Source organism: Pituophis catenifer, unplaced genomic scaffold (assembly GCF_029215685.1).
Source record: "Pituophis catenifer annectens isolate HBS135680 unplaced genomic scaffold, rPitCat1.0.hap2 SCAF_1, whole genome shotgun sequence".
In the NCBI taxonomy this organism is placed as follows: Eukaryota; Metazoa; Chordata; class Lepidosauria; order Squamata; family Colubridae; genus Pituophis; species Pituophis catenifer.
The window spans coordinates 276,809,643-276,836,888 of NW_027256881.1; the positions used below are offsets into that span (position 1 = coordinate 276,809,643).

At 36.3% G+C, this 27,246-nt stretch overlaps 1 protein-coding gene across 1 annotated transcript in view; it reads right to left on the reverse strand.

Moving 5' to 3' along the window:
• The window catches only part of MYBPC3 (myosin binding protein C3), an 82,534-nt gene that overhangs the window by 34,648 nt on the left and 20,640 nt on the right, over nucleotides 1–27,246 (reverse strand). The window contains exons 9-17 of the mRNA XM_070936780.1: nucleotides 24,703–24,759; nucleotides 19,043–19,066; nucleotides 17,436–17,602; nucleotides 10,683–10,815; nucleotides 10,191–10,193; nucleotides 6,616–6,740; nucleotides 2,771–2,876; nucleotides 1,945–2,111; nucleotides 1,420–1,585 (exon numbers count right to left, since the gene is read on the reverse strand). Coding sequence (XP_070792881.1) covers nucleotides 1,420–1,585; nucleotides 1,945–2,111; nucleotides 2,771–2,876; nucleotides 6,616–6,740; nucleotides 10,191–10,193; nucleotides 10,683–10,815; nucleotides 17,436–17,602; nucleotides 19,043–19,066; nucleotides 24,703–24,759 — 948 coding nt within the window. The remainder of the gene's footprint in view (nucleotides 1–1,419; nucleotides 1,586–1,944; nucleotides 2,112–2,770; nucleotides 2,877–6,615; nucleotides 6,741–10,190; nucleotides 10,194–10,682; nucleotides 10,816–17,435; nucleotides 17,603–19,042; nucleotides 19,067–24,702; nucleotides 24,760–27,246) is intronic.

Consider the following 27,246-nt stretch of genomic DNA (forward strand, 5'->3'; position numbering starts at 1 on the left):
ACTCCAGCATGAGTCTGAAAGCTTGGAAGACAAAACCTCTGGTCCCAGGGACAGACCCAAATTGGATCCTGCAACAAATATTTGTGCTTGGGTCTAATCTTTGTCCAGTGTAGATTGGACAGATTGTATCTAGTTTTTGTCTAGTAGCTTGAGCCTAAATTTCCCCACAGTGTAGATGAACTATGTATGCTTTAAACCATATATATTATTACAAATTAAATCTGAATTTTTGCAAATGTCTATGGGAAGCATATGAGTCTTAATTATCTAATAATAAATTTAATAATTTAATAAATTGCCAAACTATTTCACAATATTAAAGCATTTTAATAGAACATACATAACTATTAATGAGACAAAATATATCATCAGGCCATTATAATTTATTTTCATATCTACCATAGTCACTGATATTCAAAATTGGTTAATTGAGTAAGGTGGGCCAATAATTCCAATATCAAACTAAAATTAAGAGAAGATTAAGAGTATTCCATGAAGCACCTTGATAGATTAAAACAGGGATCCCCAAATCCTGTTTCATGGACTGGCACTGGTTTGCAGCATGCCAGAAACTGGGAGGCGCAAACAAGCGAAGCCCCATCCATGGGATGCAGGCAGCGCACAAAACCATGCCCCCTCCAATCCATGGAAAAACCTCTCTCCACACAGCTGGTCCCTGGTGCCCAAAAGGTTAGGTGCTGCTGGATTAAAAGGTAATTCCATTTTTAATAATTTTAGCAGCAGTAGAGTACCACTTATTCAAAAATTTCCATTATATGCCATATTAGACCACTGCTGCTGATTTCAGTCTGATTTCTGAATGTATATACAGAATGTTAATTAGTAATCCAATATCATCAGTTATTTCTTTTTTTGATATCTTTTCATCATAAGAGTAGATCTCAAAGAAAAATAATACAGACATATGGCCAGGTCAATATTTCTATAACTCAATGAGAGTGAATTTTTTGGCTGACATAAATTTTAAAAAGTTAAACAGAGACCCATACAAACACAAAATAACCAATAATAGGAAAAAAACAGCAAAAATCAGAGAAAAATGAAAATTAAGACACTATATAAAGCAAAAACAAAGCAAATCTTAAAACACAACATCTAATGTTAACATTCCTATTTTTAATTTTCAATATTGAAAATCCAAGAGACTATAGTTAAATGTTCACAATATCTGAAAAAACTATGAATATTAGAAACTTAAAAGTCACTTAATTGTTAATTAATTACTTGTGCATCTTCTTAAAAAAAAGAAAAAAATAATTTAGGATTTTCAGCTTTCATATATATATATATATTTTCTGCTTGCAATTTACGGGGAACTTTAAATCACTTTTCTCACACCACATAAGTAATCCTAGGAAAATCAATGTTCTATAACCACTGTAAAATGTTATAATGTACCTGCCAATATGAGAGATTTTGATCCGATTGTTTGGGATGACCTCTTTCCCATTTTTCAGCCAGATGCCCTTCACATTCTCATCAGACACCTCACACTTGAACACAGCCTGGTCTCGTGCTTTCACAGTCAGATCTGCAATACTTTGGTACACCTCTAGCTTCTTTTCTGAGATTGTGAATTGGGGAACAAATCCACATGATTGCAAAAGGTCAGAGGTAGGAAACACCCAAAATGTAGATATTGCTTTTACAAAAAAAATATTAAAAAGTTAAAGAAAAAAACCACCTCTTCCAGAAAAGGTGAAACAGGAAGAGATATTTAGGAATGTGTGAGAATTTAGTGTAATTTGATATGTAAGGCACTGCTGTTATCAAAATATGTGTTACATCCAACATCAACAAATAATGCATGATTAACATACAATGTATAATTAACTATTCTATTACTAGTTATTACTGTTACAGAGAAGGCCATAACCAATCTCCATACACATTTTAAAAAGCATATTCTTATTTATTTCTCACCTTGTACAATCAATTCTGCAACAGACTCCCCACCATTGGTTTTGACTTTGTAATGCCCATTATCTTCCTTGGTGGACTCGTTGATGATGAGATAGTGCTTTTTACCATCCTTTTTGAACCGATATTTGAATGCCTCTTCTCGAGTAAGCTCTACACCATCTTTTTCCCTGTGGATATCAAAGTATCATTGTGATGATGATGATGATGATGATGATGATGATGATGATGATGATGATTCGTGTTACATTAGCCAGGAGACCACAATGCAGAGTAGTAGTTTGGCTGCCAATTTACCAGCTCTGTTGTAGGACATACTCACACGCTTCCTAAGGTAAACCACAAGGGGATGAGCTGGTTTCCCACCAGAAAGAACAACAAGTCTCTTTCTGAAGAAGTTACCTAAGGTCCTTTCCCTTCCCTGGAGCCTTATGACTTCAGCTCACTTTTCCAACAATATAAGACAGATAGTGACTACCCATAGGTTTTTATCCCTGGTATACTGAAACATGATTCCTCTGTTTTTAAAAACCTTGTTTGAGTTCAAAAAGCTAGGTAGTTGGGATTAGTTGGGTATTTGATGGGAGACCACGGGTAATACCAGAGCAGTAGTCTTGACTAGGAAGCCAGAATAAAATTCTTGAAGAAGGCAATATGAAGCTGCTTTTGTGTTGCTGCCAAGAAGATCAAATAAGCATGTCCCTGAAATCACCAAAACTTGAGCTCAATTAGAGGAAATGTTAATCTTTTTAAGTAAAGCTCTTTGGCCAGTTTAGAGTATAGCTCCCCCTTAACAGTGAAGGTTTTCCCTCCATCCCCTTTACTTTACCATTTCACAGTAGCCCCATCTTCAGACACTTCAGCTTCAAACTCCACTCTTTCCCCAACTGTGACCACTTGGTCTTCCAGAGAATGAGTGATCAGGATCGGAGGCTCTAGAAATGAAAGGAGAACTTGATTTCAGAATGGAGAATATGACAGGCCTAAAAACTAAGATTGATTCATGGTGATTCTTCCAAGCTGAGTTCTTTATTGTTTCTACACCTATAGATAGAATCTTGCCAGACTGAGCACTCTACTATCTGCATCTTCCATATACTCCCAGAACTATTAGGGAGGAGCTGCTCTGACATCTTTCTCTCACACAAAATATTTGAATTGAGTTGTTTCTTATTCTTCTGGAATGCATCCAGGGGTGAAATCCAGCAGGTTCTGACAGGTTCTGGAGAACCAGTAGCGGAATTTTGAGTAGTTTGGAGAACCGGCAAATACCACCTCTGGCTGGTCCCAGAGTGGGGTGGGGATGGAGATTTTGCAATATCCTTCCCTCAGGAGTGGGGAGGAAATGGAGATTTTGCAGTATCCTTCCCCTGCCACGCCCACCAAGCCATGCCCACCAAGCCACACCATGGCTACCAAGCCACATTCATACAACCTGTAGTAAAAAAATTTGGATTTCACCACTGATCCATTCCCTGTGGGATCCACTCCTCATTACATTCCATTACAAAAACTAAAGATAATTTAAATAATTTAAAACTTTAGCATTTGTTTCTTGTTCTTCTAAATTACATTCATATGGAATAAAATTTATTTTCTTCTTCAAGACCAAGGACAGCATATTCCTGTGCCATTCAAGAGCATGAAGCTTTTCTGAGAAGGTCACAAAAACCTCAGACAAAAGAGAAGAACAGAAAAATAATAATGGGTCCCATATTTTTTCTCTTATTTGCTTCCAAAAGAACTTGACAATACTTTTGTACAAGCTGTCTCTTTTCCTTCACAAGAGTGACGTTCTTTTTGTCTTGGTTCTACTTATACAGTGCCATACAACGTTATAGTGGAATTCAGGATGATAGTAACATCTGACACTCTTGGATGCTGTCATTACTCTGTGGTCTTTTTCCTAATACATTCAATTGTATCAAACAGATGGATCTTGCTGTTGTAATTCTCCACAAAATTCATAAAACAACCAGAAGGCAATACAATAATTAAAAATGGCAGCCAAACTCAGCATTGCTCAAAATAATGTGAAGGAATATAGACCTGGCCTTAGGAAGGGGAAAGGAATGAGCAAACTGTTAAGGGAGAAGTTTTGGATAGCATTACTGTCCAAATGAAACTCAACGTAACACTACCTCAATTTTATTTGGTATAATATGAAACAGAGAGAACTTCTGACAGGCTTTCAAGATACTGCTAACCTAACCGGCAACTTAAAAAGCATTTCTGGAATCTCTGCTTTTTCTGTTTCATGATCTCCCTTACCTTGAAAGGCTGACATCTTGAAAGTTTTTGTCAAGGTTTCTCCTACTACATTTTTACACTAAACAAAATCAAGGTAAGGTTATTTTGAATTTTATTTCTCATCTTTTCTGAAATTCTTCCTTTAATAATTCAGTTATTCCTTTCCCATTTCCAAGGTCAAGACCATATTCTTTCATATTACAGAGCTCACCAGCAATTACTTCAGATGTGGCCCACTCAAAGTGTCTTCAGCTGCAACTCAAGTCACCTTCAATTAAATCCAACCTCTATATGGGTTTTGTATGTTGGAAAGGTTGAGCTGGGTCACATTCCTGTGAAACAAGTAAAAACTCATCTTATACTATCTTATTCCCACTTCTCTGTTTTCAAACTAAATATGATCACTCTTGTAAAAGGTATATGCTGCCTTTTTTGACTCTTCACTACTTGTGTTCCTTTCCTCCAGCCCTAAAATTATCATGTTTGTTTCAGAAAGAACTGAAAGCTGCTTCTTTGGCTGAGAAGGTTAAAGGACATAACTGAAAAAATGTAAGAAGGATTTAGAATTGATGGTTTGAATCATATTGTTGTTTAATTTGTAGTTGTAAACCAGAATCATCTGCCTAGAATAGTCAACACTAACACATCTACACGCCAACTGTATGTTTATAGAATTACCATGGTTCTTTATCCTCCTTTAAATGGAAGCTCTAATCTTGAATGTAAATCATTATTTTTTTAACATATTCTAAAAGAAGATATCTAAACTTGTCTTGTATTTTAATTCTAATTCAACTCTAATATTCTCTAACCCAAGTAATAAAGGAATGCAATATGGAATCTGCACAACTGATTTTTAGTTGTGTTGATTTTCATTCTAATGTACAGTAATTGTGACACTGATTTGTGTTATATTTTTTAAAAAAATCTTACATGTTACCTTTGCATTTTCTCCTTTTGTCAAGGTACACAGAGTAACAGTCTGCAACCCAATCTTAGATACAGTTGGAAGTAAATACCATTTCATTCAATCTGGCTAAATATCAAACGGGCCTGGTGGCTCAGCAGACTAATAGCATTGTGATTAACACCAGCTGTCTGCAATTACTGTAAATTCAAATCTCACCAGGCTCAAGGTTGACTCAGCCTTCCATCCTTTCTAAGGTAGGTAAATTGAGGACCCAGTTTGTGGGGGCAATAAGCTGACTTTGTATAAATATACAAAAGTATGAAGGCTATTGCTTAATGCATTGTAAGCCGCTCTGAGTCTCCGGAGAAGGGCGGCATATAAATCAAATTAAATAATAATAATAATAATAATAATAATAATAATAATAATAATAATAATAATAATAATAGTAATTTTATTTCTATACCGCCTTTCTCCCGAAGGACTCAGGGCAGTGTACAACCAATTTAAAAACACAGGACACAACAATGATTAAAAATTAAAATAATTAAATAGATTTGGCCGATTTAAAACCCCAAAAATTTAAAATACCCCAATTTAAAATTATTATGTTGATAGCCCTGCCTGGCGGAACAACAGGGTCTTGAGTGCACAGCGAAACACCCGGAGGTCGGAGATCTTACGTATTTCCGGGGGCAGTTCATTCCACAGGGCTGGGGCCGACATAACTTGGCTGATGGCACCCTGAGGAGACCCTCTCTGTGGGAACGGACTGGTCGGTGGGAGGCTATTGGTGGCAGAAGACGGTCTCAAAGGTACCCGGGTCCTATGCCATGGAGTGCTTTGAAGGTGGTAACCAACACCTTGAATCGCACCCGGAAGACCACTGGGAGCCAGTGCAGCTCGTGCAGGAGGGGTGTCACGCGGGCACAACGAGTTGCGCCCATAACCACCCGCGCGGCCGCATTCTGGACCAGTTGGAGCCTCCGAGTGCTCTTCAAGGGGAGCCCCATGTAGAGAGCATTACAATATTCCAGCCGGGAGGTGACAAGGGCATGAGTGACCGTGCGCAAGGCGTCCCGGTCCAGAAAGGGCTGCAACTGGCGGATCAGGCGAACCTGATAAAAAGAGCATGCAGACGACTTTCAGGTTCACAATAACCTATTTGATAGTTTCTGCAGAGAATTCAAAGATTTGACAATCTCATGGGGTAATTAATATTCATCAGAGAAGCAGAAATATTCATAATGCCTTCTAGTAAGTTAAAATATGGTAAATATAGACATGCATACATTTTCTCAAGTTCAGGAAATAATGGAGAAAAAAGAGAAGAAGCCTAACACACACACACACACACATACACACACACTAAATTGTTGCCAAAAATAACATTGAGTTGGCAAAATTGCAGCAGCACAAAATGTAGGATTTCAGGATGTTTTACTTATAATCTAGGTCTCAGTCTGTATATATTATAGCATAGCCCAACCCAACAACAATAATAAATCATTCACCTCTTACAAACAGTTCTGTGAAAGTCTTCTCTTCCCCAATCACGCACTGATATGCTGCGTCATCAGCCAATGAGCAGTGGTTTATGGTTAAGATCCTTTTATTTCCCAGAGATTCAAAAATATATCTAGAGAAATGCAAATGAAGATGATGGAACTTGCAGAGATGGCTAAACTGACTTCCTTGATTATAGAAAAGACAATATTTATATTTATTGCTGACTAGCAACCACTTCTAAAATCTTTGTGTGCAATAGAATAAAAAATAAGTTATGATTTACAGTTTTGATGGTTAGAAAAAATAGGAGGGCATTTTGCAATCATAGAGTAAGAAATAATTTTGTATTTGTACTTATTACTGTAAAGAAAATGGAAGGTACATTCTATTTCTTTTTATTCTTATTTTTTTCCACAGCTCTTATTAGTTTTTATCTTTTAAAATTCCATAATAAAAATTATGTAAAAAAATGGAAATGAATTTAAAAAAAAAAAAAACCTAACACAGAATAGGTATCACCTAGATTCCTGGGTAATTTTGATCAGCTATGTTCACATACACATATTCTATACAGTGTGTAGAGAAAAAAGATAAAAGATAATTGCAAAGATTGTAGTTAAAAAAGAACAAGGAACAGTTACATTTTTAAAAGGGAAAGAAAATGCAGTGATAATAATGAAAAAAATGGAATTAGGTTAAATATGAAGCCTCCACCAGACTGGAGTGGTTAATTAATAATAATAAAATTAATAAAAGTGTTGAAATATTTTGGGATGAAATTGAAGTGAAGGAATGCTTAGTAGGAGTGTTTTAGAGATTTGTATAGGAATGGTAGTGATAGATCAAAGTTACCTTGAGTAAGTTGGGTGGCCTATATTTTATAAACATAGAAATAATAAACAAACAAACAAATAAATAGAACTCAAGAGAATGCTATAAATGTTAATGTTCAAGAAAAATGATGAAAAGAAAGTTATACTTGCTGTGAGAACCTTGAAAAATTACAATTTTTTAAATAAAATTTATAAAGCCACAAGTATATAATTTTTAATAAAATTATAAAGCTACAAGCATGGATGGTAAAATTAGGGAAATATGGAAATTAAAATATGGATATGGTTTACATATAGAGTAATAGTGTGATTTATTTAGCGTGTGTAAAGATTTATCTGTTCCTGATAATTGGAATAAAATTGTTGTTTCCTAACACAAAGTGAAAAGCGGTGTTGCAACTTCGCACATAGTCAAAAACAAACAAGATCTGTATGAATGTGGGAAATAAAGCATTTATTTATTTAAAGAAAGCATACATAAAACAATAGCTTGAATGATGGAATATTTTGTGCAAACATGGACTTGATGGTTGATTGCTGAATGCAGTAAGAATGGCATACAGTATATATGCAAATAAAACTAAAGTGTACATGACAATAAAAACCCTCCTTGGCAGATGGCTTAGCTCTAAGCACCAGGATGAGGATTTGTGATAAACCACTAGATTTTTTTTAATGTATTCATGAATAAAAATGTAAGAAATGCTTATGATGAAATTAGAGATGTGTTACTATGGATATGAAGCTATGCATAGTTATGTATACAGAATGGAGGTGGTGCAATGTTGCTGGCTCGCAATTCAAATGATTTGCATGGAATGTTAGATTGTATAATGTAGTGAGGAACCTGGAGGTGAAAATTAATGTATAATGAGCAAGAAAGTTGTGTTTGACTGCAGAAACTGTGTGAACAAATACTTAATGATGAAAAATTGAAGCAAAGAGATGGATTTAGGTTCCCTGGTAAAATGTCTATCAAAGAAGGGAAGACGGATGGAGAAATTTTAAGACAATATTGTGAATACTATAGAAAGGTGGTAGGTAACATATATTTGATGGCAAGGAAAGAAGATGAGGAAACTTGTTTATATGGCAATAATTGCCTGCATTCTGAGAAACATCATAGAAGTAAACTGACTGCAAGGGAAATATACTTAAGATATATGTGGCAAAACAAGATGTGCTAGGTTGAAGAATCAATAGTGTCAAATGCATTAAAGATTTAATGCAAGAATGATCAATATTAAAGAAATAAATTGCAGTGAATTGAGAGACTGAATCAAGAAAAGACATAAAACAAATGCATGAAATGAATGGATTGAGAGAAAGATAAAATTGATGGGATCCCCCAAAAAAAGAGGAGAGAGAAGGTAAATATATGACATGGGGCATGGGCACTGTGATAACAAAGACAGTTTTCAAGGGCAAACGTATGGATTGGTAAAGATGAGTGATTTGGGGGTAAACTATATTTATTTATTTATTTATTTATTGCGATTTATATGCCGCCTTTCTCCCTAGGGACTCAAGGCGGCTTACAAAATGACAACTTCAATACAAATCACAATACAATATCAAATTAAAATCAGTAACCCAATTAAAAATGATTTAAAATTATACCAGTGTACCCCCAAACGGATCAGTTTAATTGGCGGAAGAGCCACGTCTTCAGCTCGCGACGGAAGGAAAGAAGGTCGGGGGCTGTCCTGAGCTCAGTGGGCAATCCATTCCAGAGGGTCGGGGCTCCCACAGAGAACGCCCTCCCCCTGGGGGTCGTCAGCCGACATTGTTTGGCCGACGGCACCCTGAGGAGGCCGACTCTGTGAGAGCGCACAGGACGATGGGAGAACGGCTGGAGATGGTCCTGCAAGTACCCCGGGCCTAAGCCATGAAGGGCTTTATAGGTGAGCACCAGCACCTTGAAACGTATCCGGAGTGCCACCGGTAGCCAGTGCAGCTCATGCAGGAGAGGTGTTACACGGGAGTATCTAGACGCCCCCGTAACTACCCGCGCTGTATTTAGCTGTATTTCCTTTTCTTTCTCTTATTTTGTACCTTAATTTCCTTGCTGTAACATATGCTTTCTTTCATGGGGCTCAGTGTGAAATAACTCAGCAGATTTTTTTATAGATCCTTGCTTGTTGCAGGTAGCTGCTTCTCTTTCTTTAGGTTTCTCTCTTTAATAAATATAATCTAACAATACCCGGATGGTCCTGTGCCCTCATGCTGATAATGATTGTCTTATTACATTATTTCTTTCCCCATTTCTGTGCTTTGCATAATGCTGCTCACCCAAAAAGAATTGCATAATGGGTATGAATTATATACAGTATATTTTCATCCTGATCTAGATAACAAAATAATGTGCAAAAGACTACTAAGGGACTCATCTATTCCTTGGGATATGCATGAAAACAATTAAACAGTAGTTATTCAGGTTACCAAACAAACAAACCAACCACTAACATCTTCATAAATTGCTTAATAAGGCAGAGGTAATTACCATGGTTTTATGTTAGATAGCTTACTTATGGCCAAGTGATCATGCAATGTTATCATTAGTTCAAAGATATTCACTTAGGTCTAGTCATACTTGTATTAGAAGACCTCAAAGCTAGATTGACTCATTTGTAATTTCAGCCCTTCTAAACTGGGGAGGGGGGAGGGGAATCAGCAAAAATATATCCTTTGCTGTATTGTAGATGAAGGAAAGTAGAAAAAACAAGAAGTGCAATATGAGGACTTACTTGCTAAGAACAAACGATGGATGGGGTTCATTCAAGGCAGAGATGAGTAGAGGAAAGAGAAAAACCAGGCATGAAAAACTATATGAATTAGCAGTTTTACAATATAGTAAGCATTAATCCCACCTCATTTTCTCAACTGCTTATAGCTTTTGTTGATATTGGAGGCTTCTGGAGTGAGTGGGTAGAGGTATCAAAAGATTCAAGATCATGGCCATCACTGTGCAATTAAAGCCCAGTCCTTATTTATGTGAGTTGCACATAAAAATGGGGTTATTGTATAGTTGCAATCACAAACTTGACTTTTTTTTTATCCCCACCCATCCATAGATGCCTCTGGTTGCTATTTTTTCTCCCTCTCCATTCTGATGAAATTTCCTTCTTTCCCAGTTTTGGTGATGACTAGGTTTCCTATACTCCACATTATGTCCATATAACATTTCATATTGCTGTATAATACTAATGCAAATGCTTTCATTTTGTTCTCTTGATTACCTGCCACTCACTTGGATCTCTTGTCCATTCTTGAGCCACTTAACTTCCTCATCTGGGTTAGCAAGTTCCACTACTAATTTGATTTTCTGTCCTTTGTCAACTTGATATGCTGGATCCAACCTCTTCTGAAATGCTGTGGACAAAATTGGTTTAAAATTAAGATTCAAATGTTATTTGAATACATCCTATAACTCAGATGCTGCCAAATGGAGACCACCTGGCTCTATTAATCAAAAGCCATTCTGCTTTTTTAAAAACCCGAGTAGGTGTTTTTGTGATATGAAAAAAAAGTTGAAATGTAGGTGGGGGAAAAGAGGCAGGCTAAAACTCTATGCCTAGAAGGAAAATTCCACAACAAAAATATCATCTGGACTTGTTTAAGAATGACAAGAAATCCCAAGAAATCCCTTTCATCCTCCTGCATTTAAATCTGCATTTAAAATATTTTCATGCGATGGATTTTGGATATTAAAGAACATTCAAATTCAATACAAAAATAAACATTTTGCCTACATAAGGCAAAGAAAGATGAATCCTAAATAAAAGTGATTCTTATGACATTTTTACGACAGATTCTGATTTTTAAAAAATTATTCAACTTGATTATGACAGAAGAGGGGGTAGATAAAGGCACAGGAAGAATCCAATCTGAGCTGGTCATTGGGACCAGAGGTTTGTCCTTCCAAGCTTTTGGGCTCATGCTGGAGCCCATTGTCAGGGAACTTCTCAATCTCCAGGATGCATACATTGAGAATTGAGATTGAGAAATGCCTTGAGGATGGGCTCCACACGAGTCCAAAACCTTGGAATAGTAAACCTCTAGTCCTATTGACCAATTCAGATTGGATCCTGCAACACTATCCTGAGACACATATATTTGCCTTCATTCACACAGAAAGGGCCCCGGAGATTGTTAAGTATTGAATAGGCGGGCACAGGAACCAATCAGGAGCCAGTAGCTAGAGCGGGAAAATTAAGCGTGTGTCAGTGGCTGAAGCCGCGGACAGCTGTGGTTTAAAAAGGGCTGCCGCGGCTCGGTTTGCCATTGCTGTTACTGGAACGGAATAAAGCTGTTGATCTGCTGGATGTGTCCTGTGTCCTCTGTCTGCACCCACTATTCAACAGAGATGATGAGCAGGGAATTGCAGACAGGCAATCAAATACAGAATCAGGGCAGCACCTTTCAACAAAACCAAGATTGTAAGGGCAATATAGGGACTGGCAATGGGGACAGCTAATTTCATGCCAGTATAATTATCTGAAATTCAAAAATTGGGGTATAATTATATACAGTATGGAATCTTTGACTTTGCACTGAAAAGGATATATACAGCTTCATCCCAATTTGTAATAAAAAGTTTGATTTAACTGAATTGCTATTAAGCCAAATAATAAGCCTATTCCAGGATAAGGGCTGACGTGTCTAGAAGACCAAGATTGACAGCTGAACTCTGTAATGAAGGCTGGCATCTACCTTAATGCCTCTCAGTTTAGAATTATAAACAAATTGGGCATAATAAAATTCACTGCTAGTTCAGTTTCTCCAGGATCAGACCCTTCCCCACGACTAAATGTCAATGATTATTAATTCCTTTCCTTGTCTATAAGTAGTCTGCAATTTGGTATTTTTGTAAGATTAACAGTCATCTTCCAATCCTAAAATTTGATAGATATATAGATGCTTCAAAGGTTACAATCTGCCTCCTTCTGCCTTCACTATCTTTTGATAAATAAACTGATGACACCTTGTGCAATCAGACAGAATAGCTAACGTTTCTTTTTCAGTGTAAGAATAATTCTTGTCTTCAGTTGTCATAGCTTTAGAAGCCTATGATCCTAGTAAACAATCTTGAAGCAATATTGCTCCCAAGTTTCTAGTTTTTGCATGAATTGAAGCAGTAAACATTTTGCCAACATAATACGGTATCTCAGCAGGGGCACCCTATTTAACAAAGCCTTAAGCTCTTTCACAGTTATCTAACCACTGAAATTCAACATTGTTGAACTTGTCAGAAAAATATAAAGCATAGCTATAAATTTAGCCAAACAAGCAATGATCTCTAAACATTTTGGCAATTCTACTTTATTCTATGAAATATATATTCCAGTGATAGCTTTGGTTTTAAGGTTATCAGATTTATAACATTCATATGAAGAATACTCCAGATTTTTTTCTTTCTTTCTAGTCAATACTGTACCCTTTTATCATGCTCTTGTTTACTTTTGCCCAGTTCGATATATCATCTTACATATATTAGAATTTATAGTACAGTAAAAGTATACAAAGTCAAAAGAAGATTAAGGGAAAAACAAAACAGAAAAAGAAGAAAAAGAAAAGAAATTTTAAAAGAAAGAATACAGAGAATTAGGATTTCCTCCTTTCCTTCTATTAAATAGTTGCACTCTTTCTCTTTGGCCCCTTTTAATTTCCAGTCCAAACCCATAAATAATTACTTCAGTCTTTTTTTCTTTCAACAAAAAATCCATTTTAGGTTTCCAGTCTTTTAAAAAACTCTTTATTATATTTTCCCTCACCAAACTGGTGAACTCTGCCATTTCCACAGGCTCCATTAATTTTATAATCTTCTACTGTAGTATTTCATTTTTCTTCCATCTTTGTGCATATAATAATCTTTCTGCAGTTACTGCATATAATGTAGATTTCCCATATTTTTCTAGTTCATCATCCCTAAAACCCAGTAAAGATAATTCCAGTTTCACTGTAATATTATTCCACAATACATTTTACATAATTGTATGAAGTTGCACCTATATTTTTTTTCTTTTTCACAAGTACACCATGCAAGTAAAAATTTCTCTCTTCCTTTTCACACTTCCAACACTGGTTTGATATTCCTTTATACATTTTTCACAATTCAAGTGGTGTCACATACCAGTGATGGAACATTTTATTAAAAAAACTTTTTAAAATTATGACACAATGTAAATTTAGTTTCCCACATTTTCTCCCATATATCCATATTTATATTACAACTTAAATTGCACTCCATTTTACATACAGTATATAAATGTAGCATATATTTTTGGTAGCATATTAATCTCTCTTTAAGTTTTGATTAAATATTTTTGTTACATTCCCTGATACTCTTTAGGAGGAGCAGCTGAAATATTAAATGGAAATCTTGTAAATTTATAAGTACAAAAAAGGGATATTAAGCACATAAGCTTCAAACTTATTCAGTTCAGTTGTGTTCACCATAATGCATTGCTAGAATCTAATACTTGCCTGTTTTGAGCATTGCAATAATTTTATTTACAGTATATAAATGAAATTATTCTTTCAGAACAGTTATATCTTTCGTAGAGCTAATTTAATCCTGATCTGTTATCTTTCTGGGTGTTTCAGTATTACTATAGTATTAATCCCTAGTAATTTCTCAGAACAATAAATCATTGGAAGGGTAAATTTAATTTATTTGATAAGAAAACAATCTATTTTTAAAAATTTTATTTTACTAAGTTTACACACTGTTAACAAGTTCAGTTCAGGTACTGTCTTTAAATCTAGATTAACTTTAGCATCAAAATCACTAATTTCAATGTAAAAAAAAATCTCTGTTCACAAAAGAAGCTTGTATTTCCCTAATATTCTTAATTTCTAAACTCTTATTGCCATTTTCAAAAACATTTCAAAGATTTAGCTTATAAGCTCATCTAAATATTTATAAACTTAATACTAACATCTGCTGGCATTCATTGAGATTCAGGTAAATCCATACTCTGCACAAAGGACAACTATATTAGTAGCAATTTTTTTTCAATGGCAAGCCATACTACATCGGTACTTTGTAGTCAAGCCTGCATATAGAATAAAATAAAATTCTTTACTAGCCAAGTGTGATTGGACACAAAAGGAAGTTATTTCCAGTGCATAAGCTCTCAGTGTACATACCAACAACAAAGTCTCATAAGTCATAGATCATAAATCATAAGAAACAAACAGCAATTGATACATCATAATACACCAATAGGAGAAGGTATTAGGAAAGATGAGAGGTGAGAAAGATAAGAAGATGAGAAGGATGAGAAGGTGACAAGGATAATAGCAATACAGCCTACTACATGGGTAAATATCTTTAGGCAGAAGACAGTGTTGTAGGAGTTAGTTATTTAGCACAATGATGGCATGGGGGAAGAAACTATATTTGTGTCTAGTTGTTTTGGCAAGCAATGCCCTATGTCTTGAAGGGAGAAGTTGAAACAGTTTATGTCCAGAATGTGAGGGGTCTGTAGATATTTTCTCAGCCCTCTTTCTGGTTCATGCAGTATACAGGGTCTTCAACAGAAGGCAGGTTGGTTGCAACTGTTTTTTCTGCAGTCCTAACTATCCGTTGAAGTCTGTACCTTTCCTGTTTGGTTGCTGTGCTGCCAAAATATGATTAAGAACATATTCCCTAACAAAATATGATTAGGAACATATTTCCTAATAGAAATTCCTGTTGAATTCAAGTCTCCAATACCTTTCCCCACTAGCATTGATGATATTACCTAGTTTATTTATTTATTTATTTATTGGTTCAATTTATATGCCGCCCTTATCCGGAGATTCAGGGCAGCTTACAACGCGTTAAGCAATAGCCTTCATACTTTTGTATTGCCCCCCCCCAGCGGTGTTCTTTTTTATACAAAGTCAACTTATTGCCCCCACAATCCGGGTCCTCATTTTACCTACTTCAAAAGGATGGAAGGCTGAGTCAACCTTTTGGGTTTGGGTAATAAAACATCTGCAAGAAAACAACCAAACTCAAAGAGGACCCAGGACCCCTGATTTCAACCCTGAGCTACAAATAACCTCCGTCATTGGTTCCTCATCTGTTTTTCACTGCAGCATTTGAAGTGGTTTAATTCTGTTGCAATCTAGATAATATTTTGCAGTTATAATGTCTAGTTGTTTTTACACAATCCCAAGTTTTTTCAGTTGATTCTTTGCTACTTCTCCTTCTCTCCCCATTTTAAAAAATTACTCACTAACTGAAGGCATTTTCCCACTATAGCTTCCACTTATCTTTATAAAGCAGCCTTTAAATGCTGAAAACATGGATTAAGAGGAGAGTGCATTAAATACCAATTAGTTGGTACCTTGCCTGAAGTTATTGCCATCCTGGAACTACAGAAATACCCTACTCTATTTTGTTGATAAAATGGACTGGTTGCTATGGGAAGTAGCTGCTGTACTGCCAAAGTACAGTCCCTCTTCTGACTTTAAAAGAAAGAATGTCATATTGGACAAAGATGGAAAGATTTGGTGTTATCCACAACGTAGGTATGATGGGTGAAGATGGCTAAATTTATGATTTTGATGATTACACAGGCTATATTGTAGAAAGAAGAAAGGTATATTGTAATCATAGAGTAAGACATAAATTTATAATTGTACATGTAACTATTACAAGATTGGAAGCTTCTTTTTCCCATTTTTTTTACTTCCTTCCCCTTTCTTTCACTTTTAGCTTTCTCTTTGATTTCCTACTTCTTTTCTTTTTCTTTCTTTATATTAGTTTGTATTAGCAATAGCAATAGCACTTAGACTTATATACTGCTTCACAGTTCTTTAGACCCCTCTCTACGTGGTTTACAGAGTCAGCCTATTGCCCCCAACAATCTGGGTCCTCATTTTACCAACCTCAAAAGGATGGAAGGCTGAGTCAACCTTGAACCTGGTGAGAGGCGAACTGCCGGCAGTCAGCAGAAGTATCCTGCAGTACTGCATTCTAACCACTGCGCCACCACGGTATTAGTCTTCATCTTCCTGTATTCAAAAAAATCTTTAATAGAAAAAATGACAAATTGGGATGATGCTTTGGAAGCTGAACTGCTTTATAAGGAAGACTGGCTTAGGCTCAGAAACTGAAGTTAGTCAAGAGTTTCTACTATTGGAAAAACTGTGAGGTCCTTGGTGCTTTCAAAGCTTGGTTGTTATTGTTGTTGTTGTTGTTTACAGATGTTTCATTTCTCAACTTGGTATCACCAGCACTGATGCTGTTACCTAGTTGGGCAATGAAATAGAAAACAACCAAGCTCAGACAACACAAAGGACCCCACAGTTTCACTCTGAGATACAAATATTGTCTTCTGATGGGAAAACTGTCTGTCACAAGCTTCAAAGAACTTCTGTGATGCAAGGAAAACAGCAGCTTTGTGTGGGTTTCCCCATGAATTCCAATGCAGCCAAGAAACAAAGAAACAAATTCTGCTCTCAAATCTATTTACTGTATATGAGCCTATATTTGTAACTGCCCCCTAGCAGAGATGCCCATAGGAAGGGTCAAGGAGAGACAATGATGGAAGAGTATCAGGATATCTGTCATGATACAGCTTGCATATACAAAAGAGATGGAGCTTCCAAGATGACAGTGCAATATTACTTTTATTATTTTGGATCATGCCAATAACACTAGCTTATGGACATTGCACATCAACTCCCCAATCTTCCATTCAGTGTTGAGCTATTCTACCTCTGTCTTTCTTCATTTTTATTGGTTTAGTTGATGTTTTTTTCTAAGCTCCCTCTATAATTTATAAATTTCCTCTTTCTTTTCTCCTATCCTTGTCAGCTTTAACTTTCATTTCTAATTTTATAGAACCAGCTGTTCTCTTCTGGATAATAAATAGAAGTAGGAGAAGAAAGACCACAATCTGAAAAAAAACATTATAAATTGTTTGCATGGCACACTTCTCTAAAAGGAGATAATTTACTGTATTTGAATGGTGGAGGAAAACATGTTCTCTTACATGTGCTTTTCTTCTCCTCCTTCTTCATGCGCTTGAGGCGTTTCAACATTCCCCGTAGATCAGTGATGCCATATTGAAATGCAATTTTCTCATATTCTGATGGCGGAGCATTCCGAAGGATTTCCCAGACATCAACCTCTGGCTGAGATTCAAGTTTTCCTTCATTTCTACAAAGAAAGGAAATGTAGCCTCACATTATATTTCACTTGAGCAATTGAGCAACATTCAGGATCTTGGTTTCTTGGGTTTAGACCAGGGGTGAAATGCTCCCGGTTCGGACTGGATCACCTGATCCAGTAGCGATGGTGGCGGGTGGTTCGGAGAACTGGTAGCAAAAATCCCTGCCCCCCCCCATGCCCAGCTGAGCCACGCATCATCAGAGGCTTTTTAAAAAAAATTTAAAAGCATTTTTTCTACAACCTCTTCGGCTGAAGAGGTTTTAGAAAAAATGCTTTTAAAAGTAAAAAAAAAGCTGATGATTATGCAGCTCAGCTGGGATCGTCAGGGCCTTTTAAAAGCATTTTTTCTACAATCTCTTTGGCCGAAGAGGTTGTAAAAAAAATGCTTTTAAAAGGCTCTGACGATCCCAGCTGAGTTGCCTGATCGTCAAAGCCTTTTAAAAGCATTTTTTTAATAACCTCTTCAGCCGAAGAGGTTGTAGAAAAATTGCTTTTAAAAGAAAAAAAACCCTCTGACGATCAGGCAACTCAGCTGGGATCGTCAGAGCCTTTTAAAAGCATTTTTTTTACAACCTCTTCGGCCGAAGAGATTGTAGAAAAAATGCTTTTAAAAGTAAAAAAAAAAAAAAGTTGGCCACGCCCAGCCAGTCATATTACCCCCCTACCAAGCTACGCCCAATAGTAAAAATTTTTACATTTCACCACTGGTTTAGACATATGCAGTAAATGTGAAGGGTCTGGACCACTTCACTATTCACATAAGCAAGAGAAACAAGGTGGGAGTAAATGGTCTGTGGGTAGCAGAATGCTGTTGGTTCCCTAACATAGAGCTAGTAATCCTGTATTTTGCAGAATGTACAAATGTGGTCTGAATAGCTTGGTGATAAAGCAACAGCTGGGCCTTAGTTTCAGATTCTTAAGGTTGTGGTTAAGGAAAACTTTCTACATGTTTTGCATGAATTTATGGAAAAAACTTCCTTAGTTATAGGTAAGTGCCTTATTTTAAAATTAATACTTAAAAAGTATTAATGCCATCCATGGACTCTAAAGATGACTTTATTCCAAAGGATGCAAGAATTTAACTTTGAATAATATGATAATGAAATCATGATTGTTTGTTATTTTCATGTCTCTTAAATATATAAATCTGTTTAATTTTTTGTTTGGTGTGTTATTAACAAAAACATGATGAGTTTTCTAAAGTATTACATTTTAACACGTATTATGATATATGATATCAAACAGTGTCCAGTTCATCAGATGTAAGATTTTAAACCATAAAAATGTAATATATTTATTAGCCTTTAAAGTGCTATATGCTATAAAGTTACTTTTTTTTCCTTTCCCCTCCTTTTTGGTGCAAAAGACAGTTGCCTTTCTGGAACAGATTTACTGACAATTATCACTAGAGATGGAGTGAATGCTTACCGATGTACCGAGCGTAAGAAACTGCTGGACTTCCAAAACAATGCCGAGAAACATTTGCAGGAACATGCAGCAGCGTCCCCATAAGCAAGAGAGAGGGCATCAGGAGTTAGTAGTATCAGCAGCCATCACTAGAACAAGCTTCAACTTCCTTGATAGAAAGTCTAAATATTTACCACACTGAAACATGGTAGCAGAGAAGCAACTGCACACACAACAATCCAATTCAATGTAGCTTATGGTTTTATAATTTATACCAGTCTCAAAAGAGTATGTCACTAGTCTACTGCTAGTTTTTCTGGATGTTGACCTTATTCAAAAAATTGACAGGAGCTTACTGTGTGCCAAAAATCCTAACCACTTATACCAAGTAATGAAATCCGTGCTGGCAGTGACTAATGAAGGGGAGAAATCTTGGGGTAATGATAAAAAGTTATATGGAAGTATTGATGCATTGTGCATCTCCTGTAAAAAAAAAGGTCAATTTTATGTTTGAGATAATAAGAAACAGTATTGAAAATAGAGATGCCAATATAATGTCATTATATTAAACAATGATGTAACCATATCTGGAATATTTTGTGCAGTTGTGATGATTGCATCTCAAAAAGATATAGTGGATCTAGAGAAGGTTCAGAGGAGGCCAACAAAGATGAGGAAAGGTTATGTACATTTGGGACTTTTTAGTCTAGGAAGGAGGAAAATGAGAGGAGACACGATTGAAGTATGTGTGGTGTAAATAAAGTGCCAAGGAGAATCTTTTTTCCATTCCCAAAATACTAGAACCTGAGGTCACCTAATGAAATTAAATCCTGAAAGAATTAGGAAAAACAAAAGGAAGCATTTTCCTTTAAACAATCTGTAAACCTTGGAATTTGCTACTAGAAATGGAGTGCTGCCTGTCAATTTATGGAAGTCATGGGGATTGGTGGTTTCTAAGTTTGACATCACTGTGATTGGGAGACAAGTAGCCTTCTTTGTATATTTGATTGGCCAATGTGAAAACTGGCTTCTGGGCGAGATAAAACAGTGGTGTGATCCAATTCTTAATGGTCTTTTCTAAAACTGAGAAAATTCTACCGTCTGCCATTCTCTTTGGGAAAGTACAAATACAGCTATTGATTGGGATCAGTGGTGAAATCCACTTACCTTTATTACCGGTTCAGGAACGGGAGCACGTGGGAGCGTGTGCATAGCATGCACGCGTGCACCTCTTCTGTGCATGAGCAGTACATTCTGCACTTGCGCAGATGGTAAAAAAACGGGATGTAATAACGTCCTGGTGGGTGGGCGGAGCCTCCTGCCAACGGCGCTACCAGTTCAGCGAGCCGGATAGAACCGGGGGGGATTTCACCGCTGATTTGGATATTTAATTTATACTGAAGTAATTCAGTTCAATTAGTGAAACTTTATTCTTCAGTATAGCTGAATCCGTGCTAAAGGGACTATTCCAAATCACATTCAAACATCACTGCCCACCTCAAAACCAATCCTTGCTTTGATTTGGTCTCAATCGAAGTTGGTGAAATAATGATATTGAAGTCACAAGCCAGATCTGCACCATCCTAAGAATGATATTAAGAAGGGATTCTTCCAACTCTCCTAGCTTGCCACTTAGAAAACTAATCCACAAAGCGTTATGCTCTTATTGTAAGTGATATAGAAAATAATCCCAGAATTATTCTATAAGGGTGGGTAGAATTAAAACAATCTTTGCCAAATTGAGGTCTCCCATTGTCTTGAACTACAGTTTCCATCACAATATAAATCGTACTCCATATAGCTGGAAGGAACCAGTTTGGGCATGGCAGTTTTACTTTTTTATCTAGTCCTACCAAGTGCAAACAAGCTATCTAGAAGCTTAAACTGCGAAAATACCAGCATCTGTAGTGACCAGTTTTCATATAGACCATTGTATATCCCTGCAGTATTCACATGTGCATACTTCAGCACAGGGAGTTATGTAAAATCATGTCATCAGGAGTGAGACTATTTGGCATAGTTCTCTCTTGCTTGCGTATTAGAGAGTTTCATTAGGTCCTAACTAACTTGGAGTTATGTGTTATAAACAACCATGAGAGTTTAAATTGTTGCAAACAACTAACAATGGTTTCTCCTATCCTATTGCTTGGATTCTTAGAATATCAGCTGTCACCTCCTCTAGTAGTCTCTGTCATTGTCTGTCCCACACTGGGGTGACAGCTGTTCCTTCTGCTTGGTCTGTGGCACCTGTACTGTATGTCTGTGCCATCTATTCAGACTATCCTGTTAGAAAGTAATACTTGTGAAAAGCATAATATAAAATTTCCATTGGAAGGAGATCTGGGAAGAGAGTCATTGGGTGAGTACATGCATTTCCAAAAAAGAACATTTCAGCCCTCTGAAAAAAGTTACATAATCTTCCTGTCTCTTTACTGTGATTATGAAACAAAAATACAGGAACAAATCAGTTGCACTATGTTACCATAAGTATTTAAACTGAAACCCTTATTTCCGGAGCCAGACGAGTCACATTAAAAATAAAATCCGTTTAAAAATGAGTAAACTAGGGTTATAACATTAAACCCCAGATATACTCTTTTGAATCCAGTGGGTCTTGCTTTTAAGTGCCAAGCTGGAATAATGCCATTTGAGCAAGTACCATTTTTACCTGAAAGGTGAGACCCTCCCCCCCCAATTTGGCTTTGAAATAGAGCGCAATCGAGAGAACACTTTAGTTTTCTGAAAGATGATGCAGAAAGCAGATCACTTGATAGAACCTCTTGGGGCATCTAATAGTTTTCTAAGTCATGTAAACAAGGCAGATGTCCCTGACAACATATAGCACGGTAATGAACTCAGTAGAATGTAAGGTGAATGGACGAGAAAGAATCCTTCCCATCACCTCCCTCTAAGTGCTTTACTCTTCTGTGTGTGATCTGGTTGGAAATGAATTCAGCTTAAGAAATCCTTTCCAATTTTTGACCCATTCCTTCACTATCACTTATAGTGATAGTCTGTTCTTCTGTTTCAACCACACTTACCATGGCCGCTAAGTGCTTTTTCTGATTGTTTATCTTTTCTCCCCACCCCACCCACTCAAGCTGGGAAAGCAAACACCAACTGCTTTCCTTTTATGGATTGAGAACACAGAGTTTCCATTGATGGGCCTTTTGTATGAGTAGGCCTCCTCCCCCCTCCCCATTTCCTTATACTTGATACCTTCTTGTCTAGTCTATCCTAGAAAGAAAGAAAGAAAGAAAGAAAGAAAGAAAGAAAGAAAGAAAGAAAGAGAGAGAGAGAGAGGGAGAGAGAGAGAGGGAGAGAGAGAGAGAGAGAGGGAGGGAGGGAGGGAGGGAGAGAGAGAAAGAAAGAAAGAAAGAAAGAAAGAAAGAAAGAAAGAAAGAAAGAAAGAAAGAAAGAAAGAAAGAAAGAAAACACTAACTTATTCATTGTCATAATACATATGGCAAAATATTTCTGAGAAAAAGGGAAGGCAGAGAGGTACCCAGTCCAGATTGGGATTAGTAGTAGGGAAGATAAAGTTTATATGCTTTTTCTTTTATATCTGCAGTTCCCATTAAAACAAGAATGGGCAATGTTTAGCTCTCCAAACCATTGCTGTGACTCTGAAAGCTCTGACCATGCGACTCAATTTCAACTGTGCAAATGTGGACAATTAGTATGACATTTTACGGCTAAAATGGAGGAACAGGAATTTTCTGTCCAGTACCAACAGCTATGGTTCTTCTACCAAATCAGAACTGCTATAGGGTGCAGAGAGGGCATTAAAGCCTTTTTAGCTCCATCAGGATCTCATCCTGTCTCTACACCCCTAATGCAAATGTATGGATGATATTGGCTCAGGGTCCATGTTCATAGATAAAGGTTGTGTACCAGTTTTTTATATTGCTTATTTAAAAGGCTTCATGTTACCTTGAGAAAAAGAAAGAAAGAAAGAAAGAAAGACCTTTCCTCTCAAACATTAAGATATAGAACTGTTTGAAAATTCTCATTATTTTCTTAAGACTAAATGTATAAATAATCTTCATTGTAAACATAATCATTCATCAGTATAGAATTCCAAACTGCTAAATGATTTATATGATAAAGGCCTTACATCCTTCTGGATACCATGTTTTAGTCTTGCAGATCCTTGCAGATCCTTGCAGCTGCAAATTCACAGTGGTTGGAGGTGTGGGAAACACTCCAATAATTTAGCAAAAATATTTAGAAGTCATTTCAGTTCAACTCTCTGAGAACAGGACTTCCTTCCAATTTTTTTAGATTTCTAGCAGTTTTTAGATTCAATGCTGGTTCCAAATCAGCTTTCTAACATTCCAGTGGAACATAGATAATTAATATTAATAAAGACTTTATATTATTTTCCTATGGTTAAAAATAGTTTAGTTGATACTGAAATGACATTTATCCCTCCATTCCTTTTTTCTTCATTAGGTATAATTGAAAATTATGATAGATTATCATAATAGCAAAATATGATCTCATTTGAAGTATAATTCTGGTTTTAAATAAAACCAACTATCAGTTTTTGACTTATTGTTAGTACTTCTACCTCACATTAACATAGTCAACTTCAGGCTCAAACAATACATCACTGCAGCAACTTAAGTTAGTAACAAGACAAAAACAGCTGTCATTTTAAAAGATTTTGCAATGTAATTTACTGCAGAAAGGCTATTTTAGCTCAAGTGGTTTTGTGAGATATGATCCATGGATGATTTATAAGCTTCTTATTAAAGAAGTAGGTCCACCTCAGTTACTTCAAGAAGGCAGAAAAATGGCCCTTAGATATGATTACATATATAGAAGATACTCAAAGTTAATTCCCAAATAACATATTTTGGAAATTATGCAACAAAAGTGCTCTAAAGTAGAATATTACGCAAGCAAATCAATGAAAGTGACTGCTCCATCATCCACTCGAGCTATATTTTAAATAATATCTGAGGTGATATACGTATACGTATATCCCAAAGCACTGGAAAAAAATGGATGCTTATGTAAACTGCAAACCATACATACTTCATGCAGTTTAAAAGGAATGAAAGTAAAATCTTACTCTCTGTTCCAGAATTCCAAGCAAGATTTCCAAGTGGAGATGCAAATCAGAGCAAAAAATGCAAAAAGAAAAAAGAAAAGAAAAAGAAAAAAAGGAAAAAAGGGAGAGAAGCATGACAGGGACAGAAAAGTAAAATGTTAATATTTAAAAAACCATTTCTGCAAATAAGAAAAAACTAGGAAAAAAGAATTTTTTACATCAATCTTTCAAGTGGCCTTAAATTAACTAATCTTCTTTCTCAGCCTTATATAGTAGATTACACTGCTATACTGCTTAGAACTGCTTAGTATCATTGACACACTGAATTGGCCATTCTGGGAATGTTTTCTTTTTGTCTGCTTTTTGACAAATTGTGTTGCTCAATCAGATGCAACCACCCTAGAGGTCGCTTCTCATGCCATTACAGTCCCTCTGCTTTTTAGATTGGAAATAACAGACATTTGTCCCAGCTGGTAACTTTAAGACATCTCATGCCCATTTTTCCCTTCTGGAGAAAATGGATGTGAGAATGTTTCCAAAGCACTTGACATAATTCATTGGTCCCACAAATGTTTCATCCCATTGTTCTGAAGGGTGAATTGGCTACACAATGACCACTCACCTCTTTCTCAGCAAGGTAGTGAAATCCAACTCTCTGCCTTCATCTTGACCATCCACACTGAATAACAGAGGAAGAACAGGACTCACTTTTAAAAAAGATTCAGGTGAATATTTTGCTTTTATACAATGATACATAATCATACCAGACTTCCCTAACTTGGAATAGGCACTCGACAGCCAGAAGGATGAAAGGATTAAAATCAGGTCTGATTCAAAATAGACTTCAAAACATAGCTTATTTTGCCCTTTTCTCCTCCTAAAAGTTTATCAAGGAAATTTTATTAAACACTGAAGGCCATTGCATCTGGATAGGTATCATACAAGCTTATTTCCTTTTCTGAAATACTGTTCTGAATATAAACACAGTATGTAGGAAAACATGCTTCTGTTGTCATCCATACTAGACTGCTGCTATTCATATACAAGAAACGGGCAACAATTTTCAGTAAATAACATAAGTCTTTTTAATAAAATCATTTTAATTGGTTCAGTAACAGTTGTAACAGTAGTTTGGTTATTTTTGGTTTTGGTTTTACCGTATAACTTAATATTGTCAAGCACACTGACTTTGGGTCTTTATGGTAGTATGGTTGTTATCCAATGATGGAAAAGAATCCATCAATGAAATTAATATCTGCTTCCTCTGCCTTCTTTTGCACATCGTCCTGATCTGCTCCAGAAGGTTAAATCGTATATAGGAGACGGGGAGCAGGAAAAATGAGTTAAGTCGCCAGAGTGCAAATAAAAATAAATGTTGACTGTAATTGACTGGCTGCCAGTGGCCTTCCGGATCCGCTTCAAGGTGCTGGTACTTACCTATAAAGCCCTTCATGGCATGGGCCTGAGGTACTTGCAGGACCACCTTCTACCGGCCTCCCACCGCCCAGTGCGTTCTCATAGAGATGTCCTCCTCCGGGTGCCGTCGGCCAGACAATGTCGGCTGGTGACCCCCAGAATGAGGGCGTTCTCTGTGGCCGCACCGACCCTCTGGAATGGGTTACCCACTGAGCTCTGGATGGCTCCCGATCTCCGCACTTTCGGCGCTGGCCTAAAGACATGGCTTTTTCAGCAAATTCCCTGACCGACTATGAGGCTTTTAACTTTGGGGATTTTAAATTTTGGATTGGTTTTTAGTATTTTATTGTTATGGTTTTTATTGTGAGCCACCCCAAGTCCTATGGGAGAAGGGTGGCATATAAATTTTAATAATAAATGAATAAATAAATAAATAAATTGGGAGAACAATTATCCCCAAGCTATCACTTTTCAGATAGGCTGAAAGCACAGTTTTTAGGATTCTTATTTGGCATGGTTAAACCTTAAATATTTTAGTTACCGTTTTCCATGAGAAAAATGTTGATATTTGAGAGGAAACATAAAAAATATTTGAGCCTATACTTCTTAAGATATCCTTGGATAAAGGGACAGATATATACAGTTGTTTGAAATAATCAAATTAAATTAGATCTGCAATTTAAGAGAAGTTAGCACTATTAAGTCATATCAAAACAGAAGTTAAATTAAACAAAGCATATGCCAATTGTGTAAATTGTCAGAGGTGCAATTCTGGTATATTTTAAAATGCTTATCATAAATTAAATGCCATTTTATACTAAAATTTGCAAATATTTACAAACATTAAAAAGCAAAATTATGGACATGAGTCTAGTTATCTAAGGTTCCTTACTTCAGAGGAGTTGTTTCAAATAGTTATTTCTAAACTGAAGATCAAGTTTAAGAAAAAAAAAATGTTCATATCTTAGAGTTTAATAATTCTATTTTTACTTAACGATGGGGGGGATTAACATAAAATCATTCATTTTCATTAAAATCAAAATGACCTTGAAAATTTATTTTGACTAAATCTGATTCTTTATGACTTGTGGATTTCAACTTCCAGAATTGCTGGCTGAGGACTTCTGGGAGTTGAAGTCCATGAGTCTTAAAGTCAAGGTTGTACATCCCTACCTAAGCGATACTGGTGCTGCTCTGGCACCTGCTTCATTGATTGAATTGGGTTGTCCAGTAAAGCAGGAGTATTATGACACAATCTCAAACCACCCTATAGATCAAACACTACAGCTATGTGATCAGAGATATGTTGAAGAAAATGTTGCTTCCCCACCCACTTCCTTTCCCTTGCCACTCTAGCCAACCTTGAGATTAGTTGTCAGTGCTGGTGCAGTGGAAAAGACATGGGGGATAAGAGTTATCTGCCAGGTGTTCAACCCTACAGAAGCTAAAGAAATTGTGAGATATGGCTATTTGGAACAGACAAATGCCTAATTTTTTTTAAAAAAGACTTCATACTGCTAAAAGCAGAATAGTCCTAGAAAACATTGTATTGCGTCCCATATATGATGTCCGTAACTAACTAAAACTGCTAGGAAAAGTTGGAAGAAGCCAACCTCTGAACATTGTCAGTAAGATATTATAGATTCTTTCATGTGGCAAGATATATTGAAGAGAAGGCAGAAACCACTATCAGTGGGATAGCTAATTAATAGATAAATGTGTTCTGTGATCAATCACTTAAAAATGATTA